General features: G+C 29.6%; 1 protein-coding gene across 1 annotated transcript in view; it reads left to right on the forward strand.

Moving 5' to 3' along the window:
• The window catches only part of LOC145763679 (activating signal cointegrator 1 complex subunit 3-like), a 28,182-nt gene extending 14,725 nt beyond the window's left edge, over nt 1-13,457 (forward strand). Inside the window, exons 26-47 of the mRNA XM_082575183.1 lie at nt 116-270; nt 768-866; nt 1,320-1,488; nt 2,047-2,187; nt 2,861-3,026; nt 3,404-3,570; nt 3,992-4,137; nt 4,616-4,736; nt 5,054-5,196; nt 5,709-5,846; nt 6,660-6,780; nt 7,213-7,355; nt 7,844-7,982; nt 8,481-8,649; nt 9,048-9,164; nt 9,836-10,004; nt 10,324-10,475; nt 10,541-10,664; nt 11,129-11,240; nt 11,736-11,833; nt 12,546-12,718; nt 13,091-13,457. Coding sequence (XP_082431309.1) covers nt 116-270; nt 768-866; nt 1,320-1,488; nt 2,047-2,187; nt 2,861-3,026; nt 3,404-3,570; nt 3,992-4,137; nt 4,616-4,736; nt 5,054-5,196; nt 5,709-5,846; nt 6,660-6,780; nt 7,213-7,355; nt 7,844-7,982; nt 8,481-8,649; nt 9,048-9,164; nt 9,836-10,004; nt 10,324-10,475; nt 10,541-10,664; nt 11,129-11,240; nt 11,736-11,833; nt 12,546-12,718; nt 13,091-13,211 — 3,083 coding nt within the window. The 3' untranslated portion in view covers nt 13,212-13,457. The remainder of the gene's footprint in view (nt 1-115; nt 271-767; nt 867-1,319; nt 1,489-2,046; nt 2,188-2,860; nt 3,027-3,403; nt 3,571-3,991; nt 4,138-4,615; nt 4,737-5,053; nt 5,197-5,708; nt 5,847-6,659; nt 6,781-7,212; nt 7,356-7,843; nt 7,983-8,480; nt 8,650-9,047; nt 9,165-9,835; nt 10,005-10,323; nt 10,476-10,540; nt 10,665-11,128; nt 11,241-11,735; nt 11,834-12,545; nt 12,719-13,090) is intronic.
• Nucleotides 13,458-24,203: the final 10,746 nt, after the last annotated feature.

Here is a 24,203-nt window from a genome sequence, read left to right on the forward strand (position 1 = left end):
TAGGGTTTTAATAATTTTGTTTGATTTAACTGCTGGTTTCTAAGATTTCAACTAAAAAAGTTTGTCAAAACTACTTTATTATGCATCATACAAAAATGAAATTTCAATATTTTAGGCAGTTTACTAAGAAATCCACATGCTGGCGATAAAGTGATAAAATGTTTAAACGAAATCCCGGTCGTTCATCTTGAAACTTCCATTCAACCAATAACCAGAACTATTTTAAGAATTAAATTAACAATAACACCAGAGTTTAAGTGGAATAATCATGTAAGTTGACTCTTTTTTAATGATCTGCTATGGATATATTCTTGAAACCAGGAATTATAAAAACAACATTATGTTAATAAATAGTAATATAACATCATCAATCTGTATCATACATGGTGAAAATAAAATATAAAATGGCCAAGAAACACTTGGGTGTTACTTTGTGTTAAAATGTACTGGCAACATGGTGTAGAAGTCAAAAAACACTTGGCTTCCCTGCATGAGGTCCTGTGTTCGATACCTACTGCTCTCATGCTGTAGAGCCTTTGAGTAATGCGCTATAAACAGTATGAACTCTTGCTTAGCTAGCACTTAATTAGAAGCCTAATTACCAGGCAATTATTATCTATAATATTTCAAAAAGCCAAAGGCAACTCGAGACTGGGTCGAAGTAACTGATGTTTTTTCCACATCGAGGATAAAGATATATACAAAAAAAACAGCATGCAAAAAACACTTAAAATAATAATTTGTGTTTAAAATGTTTAACTATTAAGGTTCATGGAGCTGTTAGTGAACCATTCTGGATTTGGGTTGAAGATCCTGACACTGATGATATGTACCATAGTGAATATATTCATGTTACTAAGAAACAGGTAAGCACTTTTTAGTAAACACTTTTACATGTAGCAATATTATTTTTGTGAAAGTTATTCTGGTAAGTTAATAAAGGTTAACTTGAGACTTAGTTTAGGTTTTGTAAGCTTTAAATTGTTAAGGTTGTGTAGTCAATCTTCTTACATTAAAAATATGTAAAAAAATCTAAAAAAAATTTTTTTTGCTACTAAAAAATCGATATCAAAACTTGAGGTTTTGGCTTAATTTCCACCACAGTTTCCTTGAGTAAGGCACCTTGAGCAAGCAAATATAATCTTTACTTTTCAAACCACCATAGTCAAATCAAGATTGGGTCAGGGTAACAAATGTTACTTCATTTTTAGGTGGTCAAGTCAATCTTTCCACATCGAGAATTAAACTATATAAAGAAGCTAAAATCTAAGTTTCAGAATCCAACTAACAAATTTTAAAGACATTTTATTCATGTTTAGGTTGTCAGACAAGAAACCCAGGACTTAGTGTTTACAATTCCCCTTGCAGAGCCCCATCCAAGTCAGTACATGGTTCATATGGAGTCTGATAACTGGTTTGGTTCATCAGCCGTTTGTCCAATCTCATTTCAACATCTGATATTACCTGAAAGACATCCACCACATACTGGTAACATATTTATGTCGGGCAATTAAAATTTATAATATCCCAAACTGCCAAGGTCATCTTGAGACTGGGTCAGGGTAACTGATGTAACTTCATGTTTTTTTTAATTTATTTAACCTTGATGTGAGAAGGTCAATGTCACGATCTAAACATAGAGTAACATTTGTTATTTCAATCTTTTATATTGAAGTGGTTAAGTCAATACCGACAGCGTGGTGTAGTGGTAAGAACACTTGCTACACTAAACACGAGGTCGTGGGTTCAATCCCCACTGTCCTCATGCTGTAGCGCCCTTGAGTAAGGCACTATAAACGGTATGAACTCCTGCTGAGTCATCACTTAATCAGCAGCATAATTATCGTTTTTTTTTATTATTTTTTTTCCTAATGTGCGAAAACCAACTTCACAGTCTTAACATAGAGTAGCATCAGTTACCCTGACCCAGTTTTAAGGTTGACTTTGCCAGTTTGGGATATTACTCATTACAATTTTTATGATAAATAATTTGTTGTCTCTTTTAAAAATTAGTTGTCGTTTTAACCATTTTTTCATTTTTTGCAGAATTATTGGACTTAGATCCTCTACCAGTTAGTGCCATGCAAGATACCAAGTTTGAAAGTGTTTACAGTTTCACTCACTTCAACCCGATTCAAACCCAGATATTTCATTGTCTATATCACAATGACTGCAATGCTCTGATTGGTGAGTTTGATATTTAAAATAAAGAATTTATTATTTGATTAAGCTTATCTTCTAGTTATTGCTAAGAAACTGATTACAAGTTAAATTTTATTATGAAATTGGAAATTACCAAACCAAATAATAAATTAATTAAAAGTACCTATATACTAATGAGAAGTAATAAGAGCTTGTTGATTTTTTTTAATTCAAAGACCATTAAACAACTTTTATTTATATTATAGTTTTTTAATTTCAAACTTAAGGTCCTATTAAAATCTTACTAATTCTTGTTTAAACAGCAGTTTAATAATTTTGTAAGCAATAAATTATACATACATTTTTAAAAATATTGGGTACTAAGACTTAATATATAACCGGCAGCGTGGTGTAGTGGTAAGAACACTTGTTACACCACTATAAGGTCATGGGTTCAATCCCTGCTCCTATGCTGTAGCGCCCTGGAATAAAGGGTTATAAGGGGTACAAGTTATCGGGCAATTATAGTCTCTATAAGATCCCAAACTGTCACACAGGTAACTCGAAACTGGGTCGGAGTAACAGTTGTTACTCTATGTTTAAGTTGCACATTCGACTTTTCCACATCGAGGAAAAAATTTATATATACAAAAAAAATATATATATATTATACAAATTGTAATTTTTTTGTTACTTGATTTTTAAATTTGTTTCTTAGGAGCTCCAACAGGATCAGGAAAAACTGTTGCAGCCGAACTCTCGATCTTCAGGATGCTGCGGACACAACCTGGATGCAAAGCTGTTTATGTTGCTCCTTTGAAAGCTCTTGTTAGAGAGAGGATAAAGGATTGGAAGAGGAGGCTCGGAGATAAACTTGGATTAAAGTAAAAACTGCTTAAATTATTTACAAAAAACATTTTAAGTTTCTAATTTTTAAAATAAAGAAACATAATATTTTTTTTTTAAGTTAAAATTGATTATTCTATAAAAGATTTTAAGCTTAATTGAATATTTTAATACAAAATCACTATTACTAAAATAAAAACAAGAAGGGTTATTTTAAGTTTTTGATTATTCAAAAATTCTAAAGCCATAAAGGTAATAAAGTTTGATAAAGATTGTGAAGTTTGTAAAGTTTAAAACCATATAAGAAACTTGATCCAAAATTAAGAATTATAATTTACTAACCTTTTTTACTAGTTTAAAAAAGTAAAAAAATTTAAAATGTTAAAAAAAAAGAAAAAAATTTGAAATTTTTTAGATTGGTGGAGTTAACTGGTGACAATGCACCAGACATGCGAGCCGTGGCACAATCTGATGTCATCATCACTACTCCGGAGAAATGGGATGGCGTGTCACGTAGTTGGCACACGAGGGGGTATGTCCAAAAGGTGGCGCTGTTGATTATCGACGAGATTCATTTACTAGGTTAGTAAATAATAAGAAGAATGCAAGTTTTTTTAGTAATTATTTGTATTTGGTTTTTGTAGTTATTAATTTTGATAATGTAATCTAAAACTTAAATTTAAAACTAGTTTTTTAACAAATTTGTTGAAACTTTTTTTAGAATTTGCATCTTTTTTTGGAAACTTAATAGAAAATATTTAAAAATTAACAATTTTTAAAAAAATTTAACTTTTGCGTTGTTTAAAACTTAAAATTTTATTATTTTCTGTAACAGGTCATGACAGTAATTGTTTATTTTTATGTTTATTAATTTTAATAATATAAGCTAAAACCACAATTTAAATTTTTTTTAGTAAAATTCTTTTTTTTAAATCAACTTTTTAATAAAAAAATTAAGTTTTTAGAAATTTTTAAAACTTAGTTTCTAATTATCTTATAACAGGTCAGGACAGGGGTCCAGTTTTAGAAGTGATTGTTTCACGAACCAACTTTATATCATCCCAAACTGAAAGAAATGTCCGGATTGTCGGACTTTCTACTGCACTTGCTAATGCTAGAGATCTTGCTGATTGGCTTAATATTAATCAGGTTTAAATTAAAGAATATTCTCTTAGGTTGACATTTTTTATTTATTTATCTTTAATGTAAAAAAACAGATTTTGTGTCAAAAACATAACATTTTTTGGAAACTTTTTAAAAAACTTGGAGATTTTATTTTTTTGATAAAATGTTTTTTTCTGATATACATTGTTGTAAGAAAGTCGAGTTTGCAATCTAAATATAGAGTAGCATTTGTTACCTCGACCCAGTCACAAGATAACTTTGCCAGTTTGGGATATTATAGAAAAACGTGCCCGATAATTAAAATGCTGATTACGTGTTGGCTTAACAAGAGTTAATACTGTTTATAGAACCTTACTCAAGGGCATATTAGCACAGAAGTAATGGGAATTGAACCTAGGACCCCATGTAGTGAGGCCAAGTGGTTTGATCATCACACAATGTTGTCTATTATTGATCTATTTTAAGGAAAAATAGAACTTCAACAAATTTCATTTATTTTCAGCTTGGTTTATTCAACTTCAGACCATCAGTTCGACCCGTACCAATGGAAGTTCATATTCAAGGATTTGCAGGGAAGCATTATTGCCCTCGCATGGCTTCAATGAATAAGCCAGCTTTTCAAGGTAAGATGTTTTATATGTTTTACACATTTGATAAATTTTGTGCACAAACCTATGACACAAAACTAGCTAATTTACAATTGTAATTGGTGGCAAGTTATATTGGTTAAAACATCATTTTACGTGAGGTTTTAGGTTTGATCCTTACTGCTCTAATGCTGTAGATGATGATTGATCTTATGATATTACCTTAAACAAAGTAGAAACTATGATTATAAAAATTTAAGCAAAAGACAACATTAAGTATCGAACTCAAGACCTTCTATATTTTAATTTTTTTAAATTGTTTTGAAATTATTTTGCCCTCTTTTTGTTTGCAGCAATTCGAACGCACTCACAAAAGAAACCGGCTTTAATATTTGTGTCGTCACGGCGACAGACGCGCTTGACTGCATTTGAGCTAATGTCACTTCTTGCTGCCGAGGACAACCCAAAACAATGGCTTCATACGGATGAGATGGAGGTATTGTGATGTTATAATTTCTACTTGTTTTATTGTTTCCTATTTTTTATTGTGTCTTCATTTATTTGACTTTTCAATTCAACAGTGATTTTTTTACATATTTTTATTGTTATTGTGCAAAGATCGACTTTATGATCCTAAACATAGAGTTACCCCGACTCAGTCTTAAGTTGTGGCGGTTTAGGATATTATAAATTATAATTTCTCTGATAATAAATCTGCTGATTAAGTGCTGGTTTAGCAGAAAATGATACTGTTTAAAAATCCTTACCTAAGAGCAATAAAGCATAGATAAACATTAATTCAACCAGTCTAAAACTTGAGATATTAATAACCAGGTGGTAGTGTATGTGTATTAATCTGCTGATATTTAATGGTATTTTAATTTAATGCTTAATTTAAAAGGAATAATAAACACACATTAAAATTCTTTTATATTTCACATTTTTTGAACTTGGTATAAAACTATTCTACCCACCTAATTCTAGTTCAAATAAAATCTTAACTTTAAGATGGAGGAATTGACCCATATAGTGCGAGACCCAAACCTTCGTTTAACTTTGGCTTTTGGAATAGGAATCCACCATGCTGGGTTGGTTGAAAAGGATCGATGTTTAGTTGAACGGTTGTTTGCTGATACCAAGATTCAGGTAATTTATTATATTCAGGTATTTGTGCATTAACAAAAGTATTTAAAAAGATATACAATAAATATTACAACAGTGTAAAGAAAAAAAATGACAAAATCAATTTAATGAAACATGCCAAAAGTAATAATGTTTACATAAAGATTTTATAGTATGTTATGGCATGGTCAACAAACCCGTTTTTCTTTTATATTATTAAATGTTTAGGTGCATTTTTATTACTTTATAACTAATGTAAAAATACAGACTTATAGGTTCACTAAAAGGTAACGCACATTGCCAATATCTAAGAATACATACTTGTTCTTTTATCAGTGTTAGGTAGTATTGATCTATTGGAATTACCTGATTATTGATTTGCAGTTTGTTATTGGTTGGGCAGGGTGAATGCTTTTATTGCTTTACCAAAGGGTGCTACAGCATTAGAACATGAAACCGGCAGCGTGGTGTAGTGGTAAGAACACTTGCTACACCACACATGAGGTCGTGGGTTCAATCCCCACTGATTTTATGCTGTAGCACCCTTGAGTAAGGCGCTATAAACGGTATAAACTCCTGCTGAGCCAACATTTAATCAGCAGCATAATTATGGGGCAATTATAATTTATAATATCCCAAACTGCCAAAGGCAACTTGAGACTGGGTCGGAGTAACTGATGTTACTCTATGTTTAAGTTGCGCATTCGACTTTCCCACATCGAGGATAAAGATATATACAAAAAAAACAAACATTGGAGATCGCACCCAGTACCTTATATGCTTATAATCTGTGTTTTAACCTTAACTGAATGTTTAGTTAAAAATGTTGTATTACAGGTATTGATAGCAACCTCCACTTTAGCCTGGGGAGTTAACTTACCTGCCCATCTTGTTATTGTAAAGGGGACAGAATATTTTGATGGAAAACACAACAGATATTGTGACTTTCCCATCACAGGTTAGCTTACTATGTTTTAGAGTATTTACTATATTAAAAAGCATTATTTCTTGTGAAATATTTAATAGTTTGTAACAAAAACCCTACATTAAAGTCTAGTTAGAGTATATTTTGTTGTATTGGCCCTTAGTCTTAAGTTGTCAGTGCTAATTTTGATATTATTGACTTTGTGAAATGCCTTATTATTAGTTTGTCTATTAAGATGTCAGTGTCTTGATTACCTTACACTAATTGCTATGACTAAGTGAAGATTTGAATCTTTTTTATTCTTACAAAACTGAGATTAATACTGATATACCAACTTTTTTTTAGTAGAAATGTTTTAATATATTATAAACTTTATTAACTATGTTAAAAACCTTACAACATCAAATTACCATAAACTACTTTTTTGGTAGAAATGTTTATTTAATTTATAATAACTTAATTCAGATGTTCTACAAATGATGGGCAGAGCTGGTCGCCCTCAATTTGATGACAAAGCAGTTGCAGTTATTCTAGTTCATGATGTAAAGAAATCTTTTTACAAAAAGTTTTTGTACGAACCTTTTCCTGTTGAATCTAGTTTATTAGAGGTTGGTTTGTTTAAAATATTAATCTATTTATTTTAATTTTCGAAAAAAAAAAGATTTTGATATGGAAAAGTTTACTTTACAACCTAAACATAGAGTAACATTTGTTACCCTGATCCGGTTCTAAATTTCCATCAATAGTTAAGAATATTCTTGGTTATAATTGCCTAATAATTAATCTGCTAATTGTTTTTTTTTTGTATCGTTTATAACGTTTTACTCAAAGGTGCTACAGCATGGAATAGTGGGAATAAAACCCAGAATGTAGTAAAGTCAAGTGTCCTAACCACTACACTAAGCTGATGGTTATATCACATTGGTTGTCTCGAATTAGATTTTTTTTGACAATTGAATAAATAAAATAATGATGCAAAAGGGGAATAACGACTAAATCAATTTTATGTTTTAAAACAGGGTCACTAAATCAAAAAACTACTAACTTTAGGACATAAATTGTAAACCTTATCGTTTATCTTACTTATTTTTTGAAGGTTTTACAAGATCACTTAAATGCAGAAGTGGTTGCAGGCACTATAGCCAATAAACAAGAAGCTTTAGATTATCTTACTTGGACTTATTTCTATCGTAGATTATTAATGAATCCAACTTACTATGAACTACAAGATACCGGTAATAAGAAAAAGTTGTTTTTATATAATCTGTATATAATAAACATATATAAAAAAGATGTTCAGTTTATAGCCCTGTAAAATAAATGAAACTTCTGTTTGTAGTGGGCTGGTAAATTATAACAAACATTAGTTGAAAGTTGCAACCATACACAATAATTAAAAAAAACTGACTAGTTATAAATTAATAGGTCTTTACTATATCATTGTATAAATTGTGAATATATGCATTAGTCATATTTTTAAATACTCTTATTCTGGGTTTTGTAATAATGTATGTATGTTTAGAAGCTTTTTGTTTTGCTTTTTTAATTAGATTGTTTGCGTTAGTTTTGGCAGTTTTTTTTCTATTAGTTTGGTTCTTTTTATTTATATATACTAGAATTTTTAACAATTTATTTAATATTTTAGACCATTCTATATGAGGAATATATTATTATAAAAAAAACTCAGAATTTAAATATATATAAAGGTTTTAACAACTTGTTTGATATTTCAGATCATGATTCAGTGAACAAATTTCTCTCCAAATTATTAGAGAAATCAATCTTAGATTTGAGAGAATCAGGTTGTCTATGTTGGGAAAAAGAAGAAGGGGAAAGAGAGTTAGAGGCCACCAATGCTGGCAGGATTGCTTCGTTTTATTATCTCAGCCACTTGACCATGAGGTTAAGATTTGTTGTTTTTTAATTTTCTTTATAAATCCTTGCTGATTTACTTTCTTAAAGTTAAGCCAAACCGGCAGCTTGTTGTAGCGGTCAGAACACTCTTCTTTACTACATGAGGTCATGGGTTCGATCCCCACTGCTCTTATGCTGTAGCGCTCTTAAAAAGGTGCTATAAACAATATGAACTCTGCTAAGCGATCACCTAATCAGCAGCTTATTCACCAGGCAATTATAATATATAATATCTCAAACAGCCAAAGTAAACTTAAGACTAGGGGTAACTGTTGTTACTTCATGTTTAGGCTGTGAAGTTGACCTTATCATATTGAGAATAAAAATATATAAAAAATGATGTGTTTTTTGAACGATTTTTATATCATAAACTACTATTCAAACAGAATGTTAGCAGAGAAGATGCATGGTGAAATGACAATTGAAGAAACTTTAGTTTTACTCTCAGATGCACAGGAATATCATGAACTTTCAGTAAGACATAACGAAGATGGAATTAATAGGTAAGAACTATGACAATAACTTACTTGTTTAAATTCACTTTTAGTGGTTGAAACACTTAACTTTTCTTGACGAGTTTTGGGGATAAGATCACCAATGTTTCAATGCTGTAGCTTCCAAAAACATGGCCCTATATAAATTATACAATCTACTGCTAATTAGTTTATTTCAAACTAGCAAAGTTAACTTTAGACTGGGTTGGGGTAGCAAATGTTACCTTATGATTAGGGTGTGAAGTTGGCTTTTATAAATAGACGGTTGAGTTAATACCAAAACTTAAAAACTTGAAAGAATATCTAGAAAATTGGATTTTTAAACTAAGTATTAAGTTCTATATATATATATATTTTTTTTGTATATATCTTTATCCTCGATGTGGGCAAGTTGAATGTGCGACTTAAACATAGAGTAACATTAGTTACTCCGACCCAGTCTCGAGTTGCCTGTGGCAGTTTGAGATATTATAGATTATAATTACCCGATAATTAAACTGCTGATTAAGTGCTGGCTCAGCAGGAGTTCATACCGTTTATAGCGCCTTACTCAAGAGCGCTACAGCATGAGATCAGTGGGGATTGAAACCACGACCCCATGTGTGGTGTAGCAAGTGTTCTTACCACTACACCACGCTGTCGGTATATATAAAAGTTGTTAAATTGCTTTTAATTTTCAGCGATTTATCGCGAGAACTTCCCGTTCGAGTCGACCAAAATACTTTCGATTCCCCGCACACAAAAGCCTTGTTGCTCATGTATGCCCACTTGTGTCGAGTTTCTCTGCCTTCGACTGATTATGTCACGGACCTAAAATCTGTGCTCGATCAAGCAATAAGAGTTTTGCAGGTTTAAAAATTTATTTTTTGGAAAAAAAATATGTGGCAAGGTCGACTTCACGACTTAAACATAGAGTAACATCAGTTCCAGTCTCAAGCTACTCCGAACCAGTCTCAAGTTGCTTTTGACAGTTTGGGATATTATATAGATTATAATTGCCCAGTAATTATGTTACTGATTAAGTGCTGGCTCAGCAGGAGTTTCTACCGTTTATAGCGCCTTACTTAATGGTGCTACAGCATGTAAACAGTGGGAATTAAACTTAAGGCATCCTGTAGTGACTCCAAATATTGATTAAATATAATTTTATTTGTTTACTTGTTTTTAGTCATTTGTTGATGCAAGTGCAGATCAAGGTTGGATTGTGACATCACTGAGGTCCATGCATCTTATTCAAATGATGTCACAAGCTTGTTGGTTCAATGAAACTTCATTGTTAAGTCTGCCTCATGTGGAGAAGAATAATGTTCATGTGTTTGAGTAAGTTTTATATTAAAAAAAAATTTAAAATAAAAAATTTAAAAACCAACATTTTGTTTGTTTAGATCAATGTTATATAAAGGATATAAGGTTGAAGAAATAAATGAATTGGTTGCACTATATAATGATGATTCCCATCTTGTTAGTAATAATCTACATCGGATATTTAATCAAAACGAAGTCAAAAAGGTATTACATTTTGGTTATTTGTCACCCTTTTAACTGTAATTTTTCAAATTTAAATAAATAAATTATTGCTTGAATTTACTTAATGTTAAGAAATTGTCAAGTTTTTTTTTATTTATCCTCGATTTGGAAAGTCGACTTTGCGACTTAAACATAGAATACCATATGTTACCTAGATCCAGTCTCGAACTGACTTTGACAGTTTGAAATATTATAGATTATAATTGCCTGACAATTAAGCTGACGATTGGTTTTGGCTTAGCAGGAGTTTATACTGTTTAAGGAGGCCTTCTAAAAAAAATATGGCAGCAGTGGGAATTAAACCCAAGGCCACATATAGTAAAAAATCCAAGTGTTTAAAGCATCACAGGTTGATTTAAAGTAACCTTTGTTGGTATTCTAAAAATTTTAATTTAAAATTACATTTTGTAAATTTTAACAACTTTAAAATGTATTTTTTACCACAGATATGCACTCATATATCTCAGTTACCACAGATTAAAGTTGAACTTAGTGTAAGAGGCTGGTTTGAAACTAATCCCAATAAACAACTTGAAAAATCTGTTCCTTATAACTTTGGTAGGTTTGTTATAATTTTTTTTAATATAAATATTCTGTTGTTTTTTTAAAAATTTAATTTTATTTTTTTTAAACTCTGTTTATATTAATCATCAAATGTTATAATAATAAGTTTATTTTCATAAAATTATTTTTTCATAAAGTAACAATTGTAACCCTGACCCAGTCTTCAGTTGCTTTGGCAGTTTGGAATATTAATGATTATAATTGTCTAATAATTAATAGCTAATAATAAAGTGGTGGCTTAGCAGGATTTTATATTATTTATAGCACCTGAATCAAGGGCGCTATATCATGAGAGCAGTGGGGATCAAACCTCATACCCTATATAGTAAAGCCAAGGGTTCTGACCTGTTAAAATGGGGTTTTGAATTATTCTTATATATAATAAATTGTTTTTTTAGTTATCAACTGTAATTACTGTTAATTAAAATAAACCAATTTATTAAAAAAAATCATCTCAAACCAAAAAAATTAAAAAATTAAATTGAGCAGATAAATCTGTGAGAGATTCTTCAACATGGGTTGAAGTTCATTCTGATCAGGAATATTTTATCTCAGTTCAACTTAAACGAATAAATTTGAAGCAAATGGTAAGTAAATACATATTAGGCTTTATTTTAAGTCAGTTGTTATATATTATGGGTAGTATTACTAAATGTTTTCATGTTAATTTTATTTTAATGTTTAGTGTAGTGGTTAAAAGATTTGGTTTTACTATAGAGGTCCTGGGTTTCCTGCTGCTTTTATACCCTTAAGTAAAAAGCCTAATCTCCAGCTGAGCCAACACTCGATATGCAGTTTAATTTTTGGGCAATTATATATATATATATATATTTTTTTTTTGTATATATCTTTATCCTCGATGTGGGAAAGTCTAATGCGCTACTTAAACATAGAGTAACATCAGTTATTCAGACCTAGTCTCGAGTTGCCTGTGGCAGTTTAGAATATTATAGATTATAATTGCCCAATAATTATACTGCTGATTAAGTGCTGGCTCAGCAGGAGTTCATACCGTTTATAGCACCTTACTCAAGAGCGCTACAGCATGAGAGCAATGGGGATTAAACCCACGACCCCATGTGTGGTGTAGCAAGCATTTTTAGCAATACACCACGCTGCCAGTGGATTCTATAATATTTTAAATTGCCAAAAGCAACTTGAGGCTAGGTTGGGGTAACTGATGTTACTCTATGTTTAGGTCGCGCATTCGACCTTTCCACATCGAGGATAAAGATATATACAAAAAATGGGTTTAACATGTTTGTAACAAAATTCACCAGTTTTAAAATTTTACCACAGAAAAATGACGACAAGGCTCTTACTCCCCGATTCCCAAAACCCAAACTTGAAGGTTGGTTTCTGGTGTTAGGGGATAAAGAAAAAAGAGAATTAGTTGCACTTAAACGAGTGAGTACTTTAAGAAGAAGAACCACGGAATCAGTTTCCTTTATAACTCCTATTCAAACTGGAAGGTAAAAAAAAGTTTTTTTGCAGAAATTTATGTTTAACAATTTAAAATTATTTAAACTTGCTTATTTGCAATTATATAAACGTCTTGAAAAGTTTTTTACAGATTTACTTAATGGTATTTCACGCCAGAAACTTATTTAAAATATATTTAAGCTTTTTTAAACAAACTTTAGCTGCGAAATAACAAAGTTTTATAAATTTTTTGGGGGATATTTTAATAATTAGAACCCCTTATTTAACTTTATTGTATAATTTTGATTTATATTTATTTTTTTATTTTATATGTTCGGGCTGTTAAGTCTAAAATCTTTAATTAAATTTTTTTACAATTTTATTTTTTTAATTAACAAAACTTTTTTTTTAAAAACTTTTAGAATGGTTTTAACTTTATGGTTAATCTCTGATACTTACCTGGGATTGGATCAAATATATGACGTCAGACTTGACGTCATAAACAAACTAAAATCTCAAGATAATGAAAATGAAGAATTATAATAAAAAAACTAAATTTTAATTGGTGTAAATTAATAGTTTTTAATTTTTTGCTGATTATAAAATATTTAGTTAAACTGTTGCTTGAGTGTTGTTATGGGATGAGTTAAAGGTGCAATCTTATTACTGTTTTTTTTGCAAACGTTTTTTATTGGTTTCAACTTATTTTTGCTATTGTTAAACTCTTAAAATCTCATTTAACTAACCTTAACAAATTGGGTAAAGTTTATATCGTCCTCAAAGTTTCTACTGGTGTTACATTTTAATTGATAATTTATTTGGTTTATTTTAAGATAATTTATTAAAATAAAAAAGTAAACAAAATTTAACTGATTTTTTTCATTAATCGTAAAGTTAAAAGTTTAATTTCAATTCAACTTGTATTAAAAAGCTGTGTTTATTTAAAAGGTAAGTTGTATTTCACATTTAATTTATATTCAACATTTCATTCTCTTAAACCTTGTTTTCTTATTCTCTAGGTGCTGGTAAAAAGCATTCCCAGTTGAAAGTTGACCTTTATGCTTGTGTGGTATATTGTTCATAATCCTGCGTGTTTGAAGGTTCGAGTTGTGTCATATCAGTCAGTGTCACACTATCAGTCCTTTAGCCTCGCGTTTATGAATAGCCTCCACCACGTTACATCACCTCACCTTTTCCGAATAAAATATAAACAATATCATCTTAAGGTTAATATAGGGGTACTATAAAGAAGATTAGCATGAGACTGATTGGTATGATATTGCATTATATTCTAAAAAATTCAATATTTAATCTTATTTGCATTTAGGCTCAACATTCGTAGACTGTCAAACATGTTCTACTTGCATCGCTTTGAATATCACTTAGAAGAGTTTTTGTTTTTAAATAAATTTTGGGTTAAAATATTTCCTAGAAACAACAACATTTTTATTCCATCAAGTTAAACCTTTATTTACTTAAAATAACATGACGTTTTTTTGGATTCAAAGATTTGAGAAAAAAAATTCAACACAAGTATTTTTACATACTTTAATAATAAGCAAATCTAAGTTTAAATGATATAATGAAATAAAAAGGGTTATAGCTTAACACAAAATTGAAACAAAATTATTACATGCAGTTTTTATTATCGTCTATTTTAAGCAACACCTACACTTTTCTAATACAACGTTAGTTTAGAATGATGATAAGCGCACTAAAACCATATTTTAATTTTGTTTAAATTGTGTTATCTACAACAACTAAATACTTAAATGATATTTCTCAGCTTAATATAACTTTATGTAAAGGAATTGAGCGTATTTGCGGACAACACACCACAAGAATATAAGGAAACCTGAAACAAAATTGAGATTTGTTTTATTATTTATGTTATTTCAATTCATATTTTTTATGAAAATCGTTGGACTTGAAACAATAACCTCGTCAAGCAATGTATATACTAGAGGTGTGGTGTAGTGGTAAGAATAGAGATAAAGGTTTAATTCCCACCGCTTTAATGCGACAGTCGGGGGTTACCTTTTCCAATATAATAGTAAATTGCCTTTTTATCCCTACCTATATTAACAAAATATATAAGCTCTTATCATGCTAGTTTAAATAACATATGTGATTGTCCATTATATTTTATTGTATTTACCCAATATTACATTTGTTTGTTTTTCGAGTTAGCATTGGCGGTAGCAGTTTAAAGTACTTGTAAAACAGATTTATTAACCTAACATGTTTCAAATACGATTTTAAAGTGGTACATATGTTGTTATATCTATTAGCCTTAGTACACAAGAAATTAAACCGAAATTGCTTTTTCTAATAAGTAGGTAAATACGTAGGTTTTATTGTTAACATCATGTTTCATTTAAATATTTAATATGGGTTCTCTTATATTAATAAATCGAAATTTCTAACTTAACTGTATTTTACAATAGCGTTTGTGCAGCAAGTTTACTTAAACAAAACAACATGATGATGTGAAAAAGCAATCCACTCTAATCATAAAACAAGAGTTATCACAAACTAAATAAATAAGAAAGCCCCTGGATTGGATAAGAGTTATATACACGATTTTACTTAAGTCATTATAAATATGAACTTATGTAAGTTAGGCTTAATCTATTTTATTTTCAACTACCTTATTAAATATTGAAACAACACGTTTACTTAGAATATGAATACACGTTTAAGGTTTACTTAGAAATTACGTATATGACATATTTAATAAACATGTTCGTTTTAATGAATTACACAACAAAATAAATAGGTTAAATATAGGCACAAATAACATCCCAATAATTTTATTAAATTGTATATATTTACGAGCTATTTTGAGCAACATATACACGATATATATTTACAATGTTGACTTGTAATAATATTAGGCGCTTTAAAACAATATTTTAATCAAAATTCGTACAATTTTGTTATGTATAATAATTAAAATTCGATTTTTAAGATATATTTTTTAAACATTACACACTATTAGGTGGAAGAATTGAGTTTATCCATCGATGATTTCACATTTCTTAATTCCAACTTGAGTTCGTTTTGTATATCTTTGTTGCGGACAACACACAACAAGAATATGAAAAAACCTGAAACAAAATTAAGATTTGTAAAATCGGGTTCGAAGTAAAGACATAATATTAAGTTGTCTAGCAATGTATATTGTGCTGTACTAGTTAAAACACTGGGCTTTATTGCATAAGTTAATAAAATTAATCGAAACAGCTTCCATGCGATTGCATCGTTTAATTTGACGCTATAAACGGTACAATCTCCTGCCTAGCAATCTTACACATTTACTTAACAAACTATAAAATGTAGCTTATGTCTTTCTAATACAACGATAACTTACCCTGAAGTGAAGTAAAAACAGCAAAAACGATTGCCACCACTAGCCCTCCTTTTGTCACACAGAAACCTAATATCCAGGAGATTCCCAAAGTAACAAACACTGTAAAGGAAAACCAGACATCTTTGGATTGGTTCTTCTTAACCTATACCAACAAATGCAATATCTTTGCTATGAAGATTTTTGAAAGTTTTTGTATTAACTTTACAAGTATGAAGTAATCACTACAACACTTATATTACCAATGCAGTTCTGTTTCGTTTCCAGACATACTTGTAGATAATTGCCAAATAAAAGATCAAGTTGATACCGATGTAAATAGCAGAAGGTATAATCACAAAGTACTTAACATATTTAAGTTCGAGCCAGCATCTACAATGTACAACAGTTGTATTAGGTAAAAAATTTGCAAGTCATTTACATTAAATTTGGTTCTGTACTTACACAAAATCTGTTGTTATGTAATCTTCTCTGCCCAAAACAAGAGGCAATGTTATCAAAGCAGGTACAAACCAACCCCAAATCATCGAACAAGCAATCAGCTTTTTACTACTTAGACTTACTTTAGTATAGATAGGCTGAAATTTAAAAATAAGATTTAAATTTACTTAAAGATTTAATAATGTAAGTATACTTACAAAGTAAATTGCCATAAACACCATAACTGCTTCAACCACCATCCAACTAAGGCTACTAAGAAGTGAATAGTAAATCAAAATCGCAAATCCCGAGCAACTGGGAGCCCATTCTATTACAATGTCTAGCTCACTTACAATTAAACTTATGTTCAAGAGCATTAAAGACATTGATAGATTTGTTAAAAGGAAAGTGCCACGTCTTTTACTTTTCTCGCGCGGTGCTCTGAATAAATTTAAACAATTTGTTCAATATTTCTACATTGTTAATAAACAGTAGAGTATACATAAAGTAAAATCAAAAAAGGTACTTTAAGCAAATGTTTGCTAATATTGCCAACACCAGGCCAATAATTGACACACATGATCCAACCAAACTAATCGTTGAAAGAATTTGGTTTCCAGGTAACATATCATCAACGTCAGAATGATACTAAATGTAATAATCAACGTTTTAAGTTGGCATCAAACCTTGCTATAGATATTAAAAATTTAGCAATATATACATAGCTTATAAAACGTATTATTTAATAGAAAATTAAAAAAAAACTCTTACAAATAAAGTTGCAAAGTTGGTTAAATGCTGAAACGAACATTGAATATATTCTAGAGTTTGAAAAATAACTTTTGAGCCCTCTGAAGACCATTTGTTGTTGTTTTCATCCCAAAATACACATTGTGTTCCATTTTCCATGTCTGTTGTCAAGTTTTTCTAAAATTTTGCACTTTATCGATTATAATTGTTGAACAACTATTTTTGGTTAAAAAACTTGAGAACAATAAAGTTAATATTAATTTACATACCTGATTAAGATCAAATTTTATTAAAACAGGTTCCTTTAAACTTTGATTGCCAATCAATGTTGCAGAAAGCACAACGTGAGAGTTTATTTCTCCTTTTAAACTTTGTTCAATGAACAGTTTGTTGTTCAACATTGAATAAAAACTCACTCTAACATCTAAAACAAAATTAATTATTCAATTTGCAAACTTTTATAGAAGTGTCATTAAAATCCGAACCAAATCAGCAGTGTCATTGAAATCATAACAAAAACAAACCTGCAAAAAGTTGAATGTAAGTGTTTGAACTTGAATTGCCACGAAATGTTCTTGCTTGGTCGCTTCTGAAACCTTTTTCTGCAACCTCTGGATTCCAAACGACTTCCAAGCCAATTTGGGTTTCAACTTCTGATTAAAAAAAACAAGTTATTTATTTTGTCAAATTTTACATAAAACTTGAAAAAAGCTTTTATTGTTCTTTATATTAGATAATTTAACTATGTTTTTAACCCTGTATATTACATTGAAGGTCTACGTAATTTATTAATTTAAATTTGTATCAGGTTGATAAACCGTTTTTATTCGGTTGATAGACAGCTAAGGCAAGGTTGCTTCCAACTTGTTCATATGTTTCTCCTTCTTCAAGTTCAACTTTTTCACCAACCTTGGCCAATGTTTCAAGGATACTAAAAAAATGTTTTTTAACAAATATTTTAACATAATATTTTTATTCTCTATACACAAGTAAATATATTTCATAAATATGAATATTTTTGTTTTTTGAACCCAAACCAAACCTTGGTGCAGAGTTACTTTTGGTTATTTCCTCTTCAGAAACTTCTAACAAGTTGCTTAACGTCAAAACAACTGAATTTGTCACCTTTAAAATATCAATAAATTATGTTTTTAAAAAAGAATTTTTATTTATTTTTGTGTACGTAAAAGTTAGGTATTAACGTGTTGAATAATAACGTGTTAAAAACTAAACAAAATTGTTATACAAGTCACCCTAAACGAATCTTACGTTTGTTGATAAAGATGAAGTGTTTACGATATTCTCCAAAACCCTAACAGCTGACGTCACATTTTCTGCTCGAATGTTTTCTGGGTTGGAAGTTAAAACCTGGACATTGTTAGCAATTTCTACACGTTGTGATTCATTTTCTATTATCTGGTTTTCAAGATTCTAAAAATAGGCTGCTGTTAAATTTAATCCTATAATTTTTTTTCAGTAATGTTAGGTAGGCTACTTTAATCAGTTTTTAAGTTACTGATTACAGTCATATGCGATAAAGTCGTGTAGTGGTAAGAACACTTGCTACGCCACCAAGAGGTCGTGGGTTCAATTCCCAGTGCTTTCATGCTGTAGCGCCCTTGAGTAGGGCGCCATAAACAGTATAAAATCCTGCTGAGCCAGCAATTGATTAGAAAAATTATTACTGTGCAATTATAATCCATATAGTATCTTAACTGCTAAAAGCAACTCGGGACTGGGTCGGGGTAACTAATATTACTCTATGTTTAGGTCGCGCATTCGACCTTCCCACATCGACGATAAAGATATATACAAAAAAAGGTCTTTGCTAAGACATGATTTAAAAAAATTACCTCTAAACCACTATCACAAGACTCAATATAGACAGGATCTTCCCAGTTTCCAATTTCATTACAAAATCGATTTCCATACGCAATTCCCGCTAAAATAAACCATTTAAACGTTATCATATAATAAAAAGGCTATCTTTAATCTGGGAAAAGACAAAATACAAAACACAGTAAGTAAAAGTGTATGCCAAACATAATCTAAGTAGTTTTTGTCATAAAAAATAGTTACCATTTGGGGTTTGTAAAGAACAAGTTTGAAGTGTATTTGCGCGGTAACCAGCTAATGTATTAGGAAATGTAAGAGTTAAATTTTCTTTTCCATTAACATTGGTTTCTTCACAAAAAACTAGCACAACAAAATAATTTTTTTTTAAATTAAAGTATTATTCGGGTTACTTATTTAAAAAAAAACTTTTTCTAGCGTTATAAGAATACATAGGAATATAAAACATTAATTTATACCTAATTCACACCCTTCAGTAGTTTGTATGTAGTCTGGTTTACAAAAACACAAACAAGTTTCGTCATCTTTTTCTTCACAAGGTTTAGTACAGCTTTCATTTCTGCATAGGTAGTCATTGTTGCATAATTCTAAATTAATTTTTTTAATAAAATCTTGCTTATTTTAAACAATTAACATTTAGTGTTTTAATGACAAAGTCTATAAAACTTTAAGTTAAGAGAAGTTTATATGTATTTTTAGTAATAACTATTTGTTAGTTGGAGTTGGCTAAGTAATAAAATTTTATTACTGTCATATTAAATAAAGTATAAATTATAGTTACGTTTTTGGCAAATATAACTTAATCCTCTCAGACGGTTGTCTATACCAAACCAATCTCCAAGGGCCAGGGTACTTCCTGTCCCATTAGTTACTAGTATTGCAAGGTAACCTGGATTTGTATGAGGTTCACCGTTATGCCAATTTTCATAATTCTGGTCAGTACCAGAACCATGCTGTGGTATAGGAGTACCATCAAACCATGTCCAGTTATATGGTGAGGAGTAACCACTTGCACCAAGCCAATACCAGTTCCAACCACTGATCTCGCTTTCCCATTTCCAAAGTTGAGTCTCAACAACTTGTTGGGTCGAGTTATCCTTGATCATGAGCAAAGTTTCCCCTCTTTCCTGGCATCTTTGTTTAGCATTAAGTTGGTTAATGAGAGTGTTCTTGTAAAAACTGATCTTATATCCATTGTGGATTATCACTGCATTTCCTTCGTTACCGAAAAGTGATTGTTATTTCAATATTGAAAAAATAAATTAGATAACCTAACGAAAAAATATCTTAACTTTTTTATAATAATTGAAAGTTTAAACTTACATAAAATATCAATCAAATCTACATAGTTAAATATTTGATTTTAAGTAGGTAAACAAAAAAAAATAATAATTTTTTATATAAAACTTTATGTTTGTTCTGGTAAAAAACTTAAGCTTTAAAAAAAATAATCTTTAATAAATTGTGTTAACCTTCACAGGGCCTTGTTGTATTGAAAGTAAGCATAAATACATACAAATATATTTCCAAATTACTCTCAACTTAAAATATGAACACATAAATAAACTCATTATTTAAAAAATCTATAGATATATTCAAATAAAATTTATACGGAATTTTTTTATGATTAGATTAATTTGATACTTGAAATATGGTTGGGAATCGTTTAATCTTTTTATAAACGTACCAAAAAGGATTAATTTGTACTATTTAAAGTATAATTACATTAGGTTACTTTATTTGTTGTTAGATAAGGTTTTATATTTTAAAAGTTATCTGATGTAAACAATTTGAATATAAATTAACTTACTTAACTCGCATCCATCAGCAAATTGTACGTAGTTTGGTTTACAAAAACACAAACAAGTTTCGTCATCTTGTGCTTCACAAGGTTTAGTACAGCCACCATTTCCGCATAGGTAGTCATTGTTGCAAATACCTAAAAAAAATATAAATTTAGAAGCTAATAGTACGATACAGCATTAATTTTTTGTTCACTGTTTTTATATCTTAGTTAAGATAGGTAGGATAAACTTTTTGTTAATGTTATAAAAGATAAACGAAAAGTTTAGTTACGTTTTTGGCAAATAAAATTTGATCTTTTAGTTAATTTGTCTCCCGCAAACCAATCTCCAAATGCTCCTATATCTAGTTTATCTGTTGCTTGTACCAAAAAATAACCCGAATTAACATACGGTTCACCCAAACGCCAGTTCTCATAATTCTCATTAGTACCAAAACCATGTTGTGGTACTGGTGTACCATCAGTCCATGTCCAGTCATATGGTTCTTTGTGACCACTTGCACCAAGAAAATAGCTGTCGAACCAGCTTCCTGTTGTCTCACTTTCCCATTTCCGAAGTTGAGTCTCAACGACTTGTTGGGTCGAGTTGTCTTTTATCATGAGCAGAGTCCCACCTATTTCCTGGCATTTTTGTTCAGTTTCATAGTGAAACAAAAGAGGAGTGTTGTTAAAGAAAGTGATCTTATACTCATTGTGTAGTAACACAGCAGAAGCGTTGTAACCTAACAAATACTTGTAAAGTTATATTAGCAATAAAATCTAAGTTATAAAACAATCTAGAAATTTTAAAACATTTTTATTATAGTTGGTGGAAGGTTATCATGGCAATATTTCCCGAAAATATTTAATATTAAGTAAACTAATAAAACTAATACAAACACGATTTATATAACACTTTTTATTGGGCCAAAATGTCTACTTTTTATTTTACTATAAAATAACTGTAAAAACAAATTGTATTTATCTTTACTTGATGTGTTGTTAATAAAATAATAAGTAACGTTCTACAAATATATTGTATTTGTTGTATGATAATTTGTTATTGTGCAAAATTAACTAATGTAAAAAAATTTATCAATTTAACCCAGTAACTCACATCCATTAGCAGTTTGTATGTAGTCTGGTTTACAAAAACACAAACAAGTTTCGTCATCTTGTGCTTCACAAGGTTTAGTACAGCCACCATTTCTGCATAAGTAATCACTATTGCATATTTCTACAATAAAATATTTTGTTAAAAATGTTCAATTTTTACACTAGGAAATAAGTAATAAGTATTTTAAACAAATCTATAAAATCGTATGCTGAGAGTACGGTATCAATATAACATTTTTATTTTTACATTTTTTGTGTAAATTACAAATTGCAAATTTTAACTTTTTATGTTATAATAAAATTTGTATAATTTATAATTACGTCTCTGGCAAATATAACTTGATTCTATATCATATTTGTAAGAACTAAACCAATCTCCGAGTGCATAGTGCGAATTATTCGCTGCTTGTATTGCAAGATAACCTTGAGTTCTAAAAGGTTCACCTACATGCCAATTTTCATATTTCTCATCAGTACCATTACCATGCTGTGGTATAGGAGTACCATCAAACCATGTATAGTTATATGGTGTTGAGTTACCACTTGCACCAAGCCAATACCTGTACCAAACTTCACTGATCTTATTTTCCCATTTCAAAAATTGAGTCTCAACAACTTGTTGTGTTTGCACGTCCTTGATCATGAGCAAAGTCCCCCCTATTTCCTGGCATTTCAACTCAGCTTCAGGATTGGTAAAAGAAGGTGTGTTGTTATAGAAACTGATCTCATATCCATTGTGGATTATCACTGCATCTGCTTCGTTTCCTGAATAAAATTAAACGACAAGATTTTATATCGATTCAGAAATCTAAATGTTTTTTATTATAATTGCCTAAACTTATAAAAAAACATTTTAAATTACATAAGATCATGTACCGTTTTTTAACTATTAAAATAACGATAAAAACCTATTGAAAAATGTAACAAAATTTAGTTACCTTTACATGTCGTCGTGGTACATAAAGTTATAAGTAAAGTCAAACAAACATATTCCCAAATCATATTTAATTTTAGATACAAATAACTAAGACTAACCTAAAAAAATATTAGAACAATTTATACAAGATTTTAACTTAATTAATTTGAGAATACTTCATACTAAATCGTTCTAACTGGCCCACAAAAGTATTTTTTTGTGGTTATGAACTGAAATCTTAGATTTTAAAACATATTGTTATTTCTTTATTGAGTTCTACTCTCTACATTGCACTAAGACTAAATGTGGAGTTACCTAAAATAAGGAAACATATAAAAAATTAAACCGAAACTGCTTGTAAATGCAAAGGTAAACATTGTAATCGTGTTGGTTGTTAGATACGGTTGTTAAAATATATTGCGTTTTATCTGAAATTAAAATATGGGGTTTCTTATATTAATAAAACAGCCTTAAATTTCTAACTAAAATGTATATAAATTACGTTTTTGTATGTGCAGTTACTTGAATATAAATAACAACATAATGCTGAAAAAAACTTTACTCTAATTATAAAACAAGACTACCAGATTTTTAACAAAATTTTTTTTTAACAAAAATTTTTTTTTATTTTGGTTTTTCGAACATTGATGAAAGTAAATAATAAATATGATATACAATTAATATTACAACAATGCGACGGGAAAAAATGACAAAATCAATTTAAAGATTTAAAACATGCCAAAAGTATTAATCTTTATACAAAGATTTTAAGTATGTTATGGCATGGTCACCAAACCTATATAAATTAAATCTTTATCAATTACGATAAACATAAGAATGAAATATAATAAAGAAGTGAATAAAATATATAAAAATATATCTTAAAACATAAAACTGCATTTTGGGCCTACCTACAAATTTCATCAATGACGTATTTAATAAACTTGTTAAATTTAACGATTTACGTAACAAAAGAAATATCTTAAACAGAAACCTATTGATTCCAGGAATATGCTATAAACTTGTTTTAAGGTAACTATTGTTGTCAGCTATGTAAAAAGGTTACAAATAGATGGTAAAATTTTATTAACTTTACAAACAAATAAAAATTTTAAATTTTACCGCGTGAAAATTATAAAATTAAAGCTGTAAAGTTGTCCTTTTTACATTGGACATTAAAAAAGTTCAAACATTTATGCAACAACTTTTGTAAATATTTAGTAAAACCGTTTTTTAAGTGTTGTTATGTAATAAATTCAAGATTAAAGTTTGTGCTTTTCTTTTTGATGATTTAAGCTAAATTTTGTTTCAGTTACAATAAACAGA

Source organism: Corella eumyota, chromosome 1, assembly GCF_963082875.1.
Source record: "Corella eumyota chromosome 1, kaCorEumy4.1, whole genome shotgun sequence".
In the NCBI taxonomy this organism is placed as follows: domain Eukaryota; kingdom Metazoa; phylum Chordata; class Ascidiacea; order Phlebobranchia; family Corellidae; genus Corella; species Corella eumyota.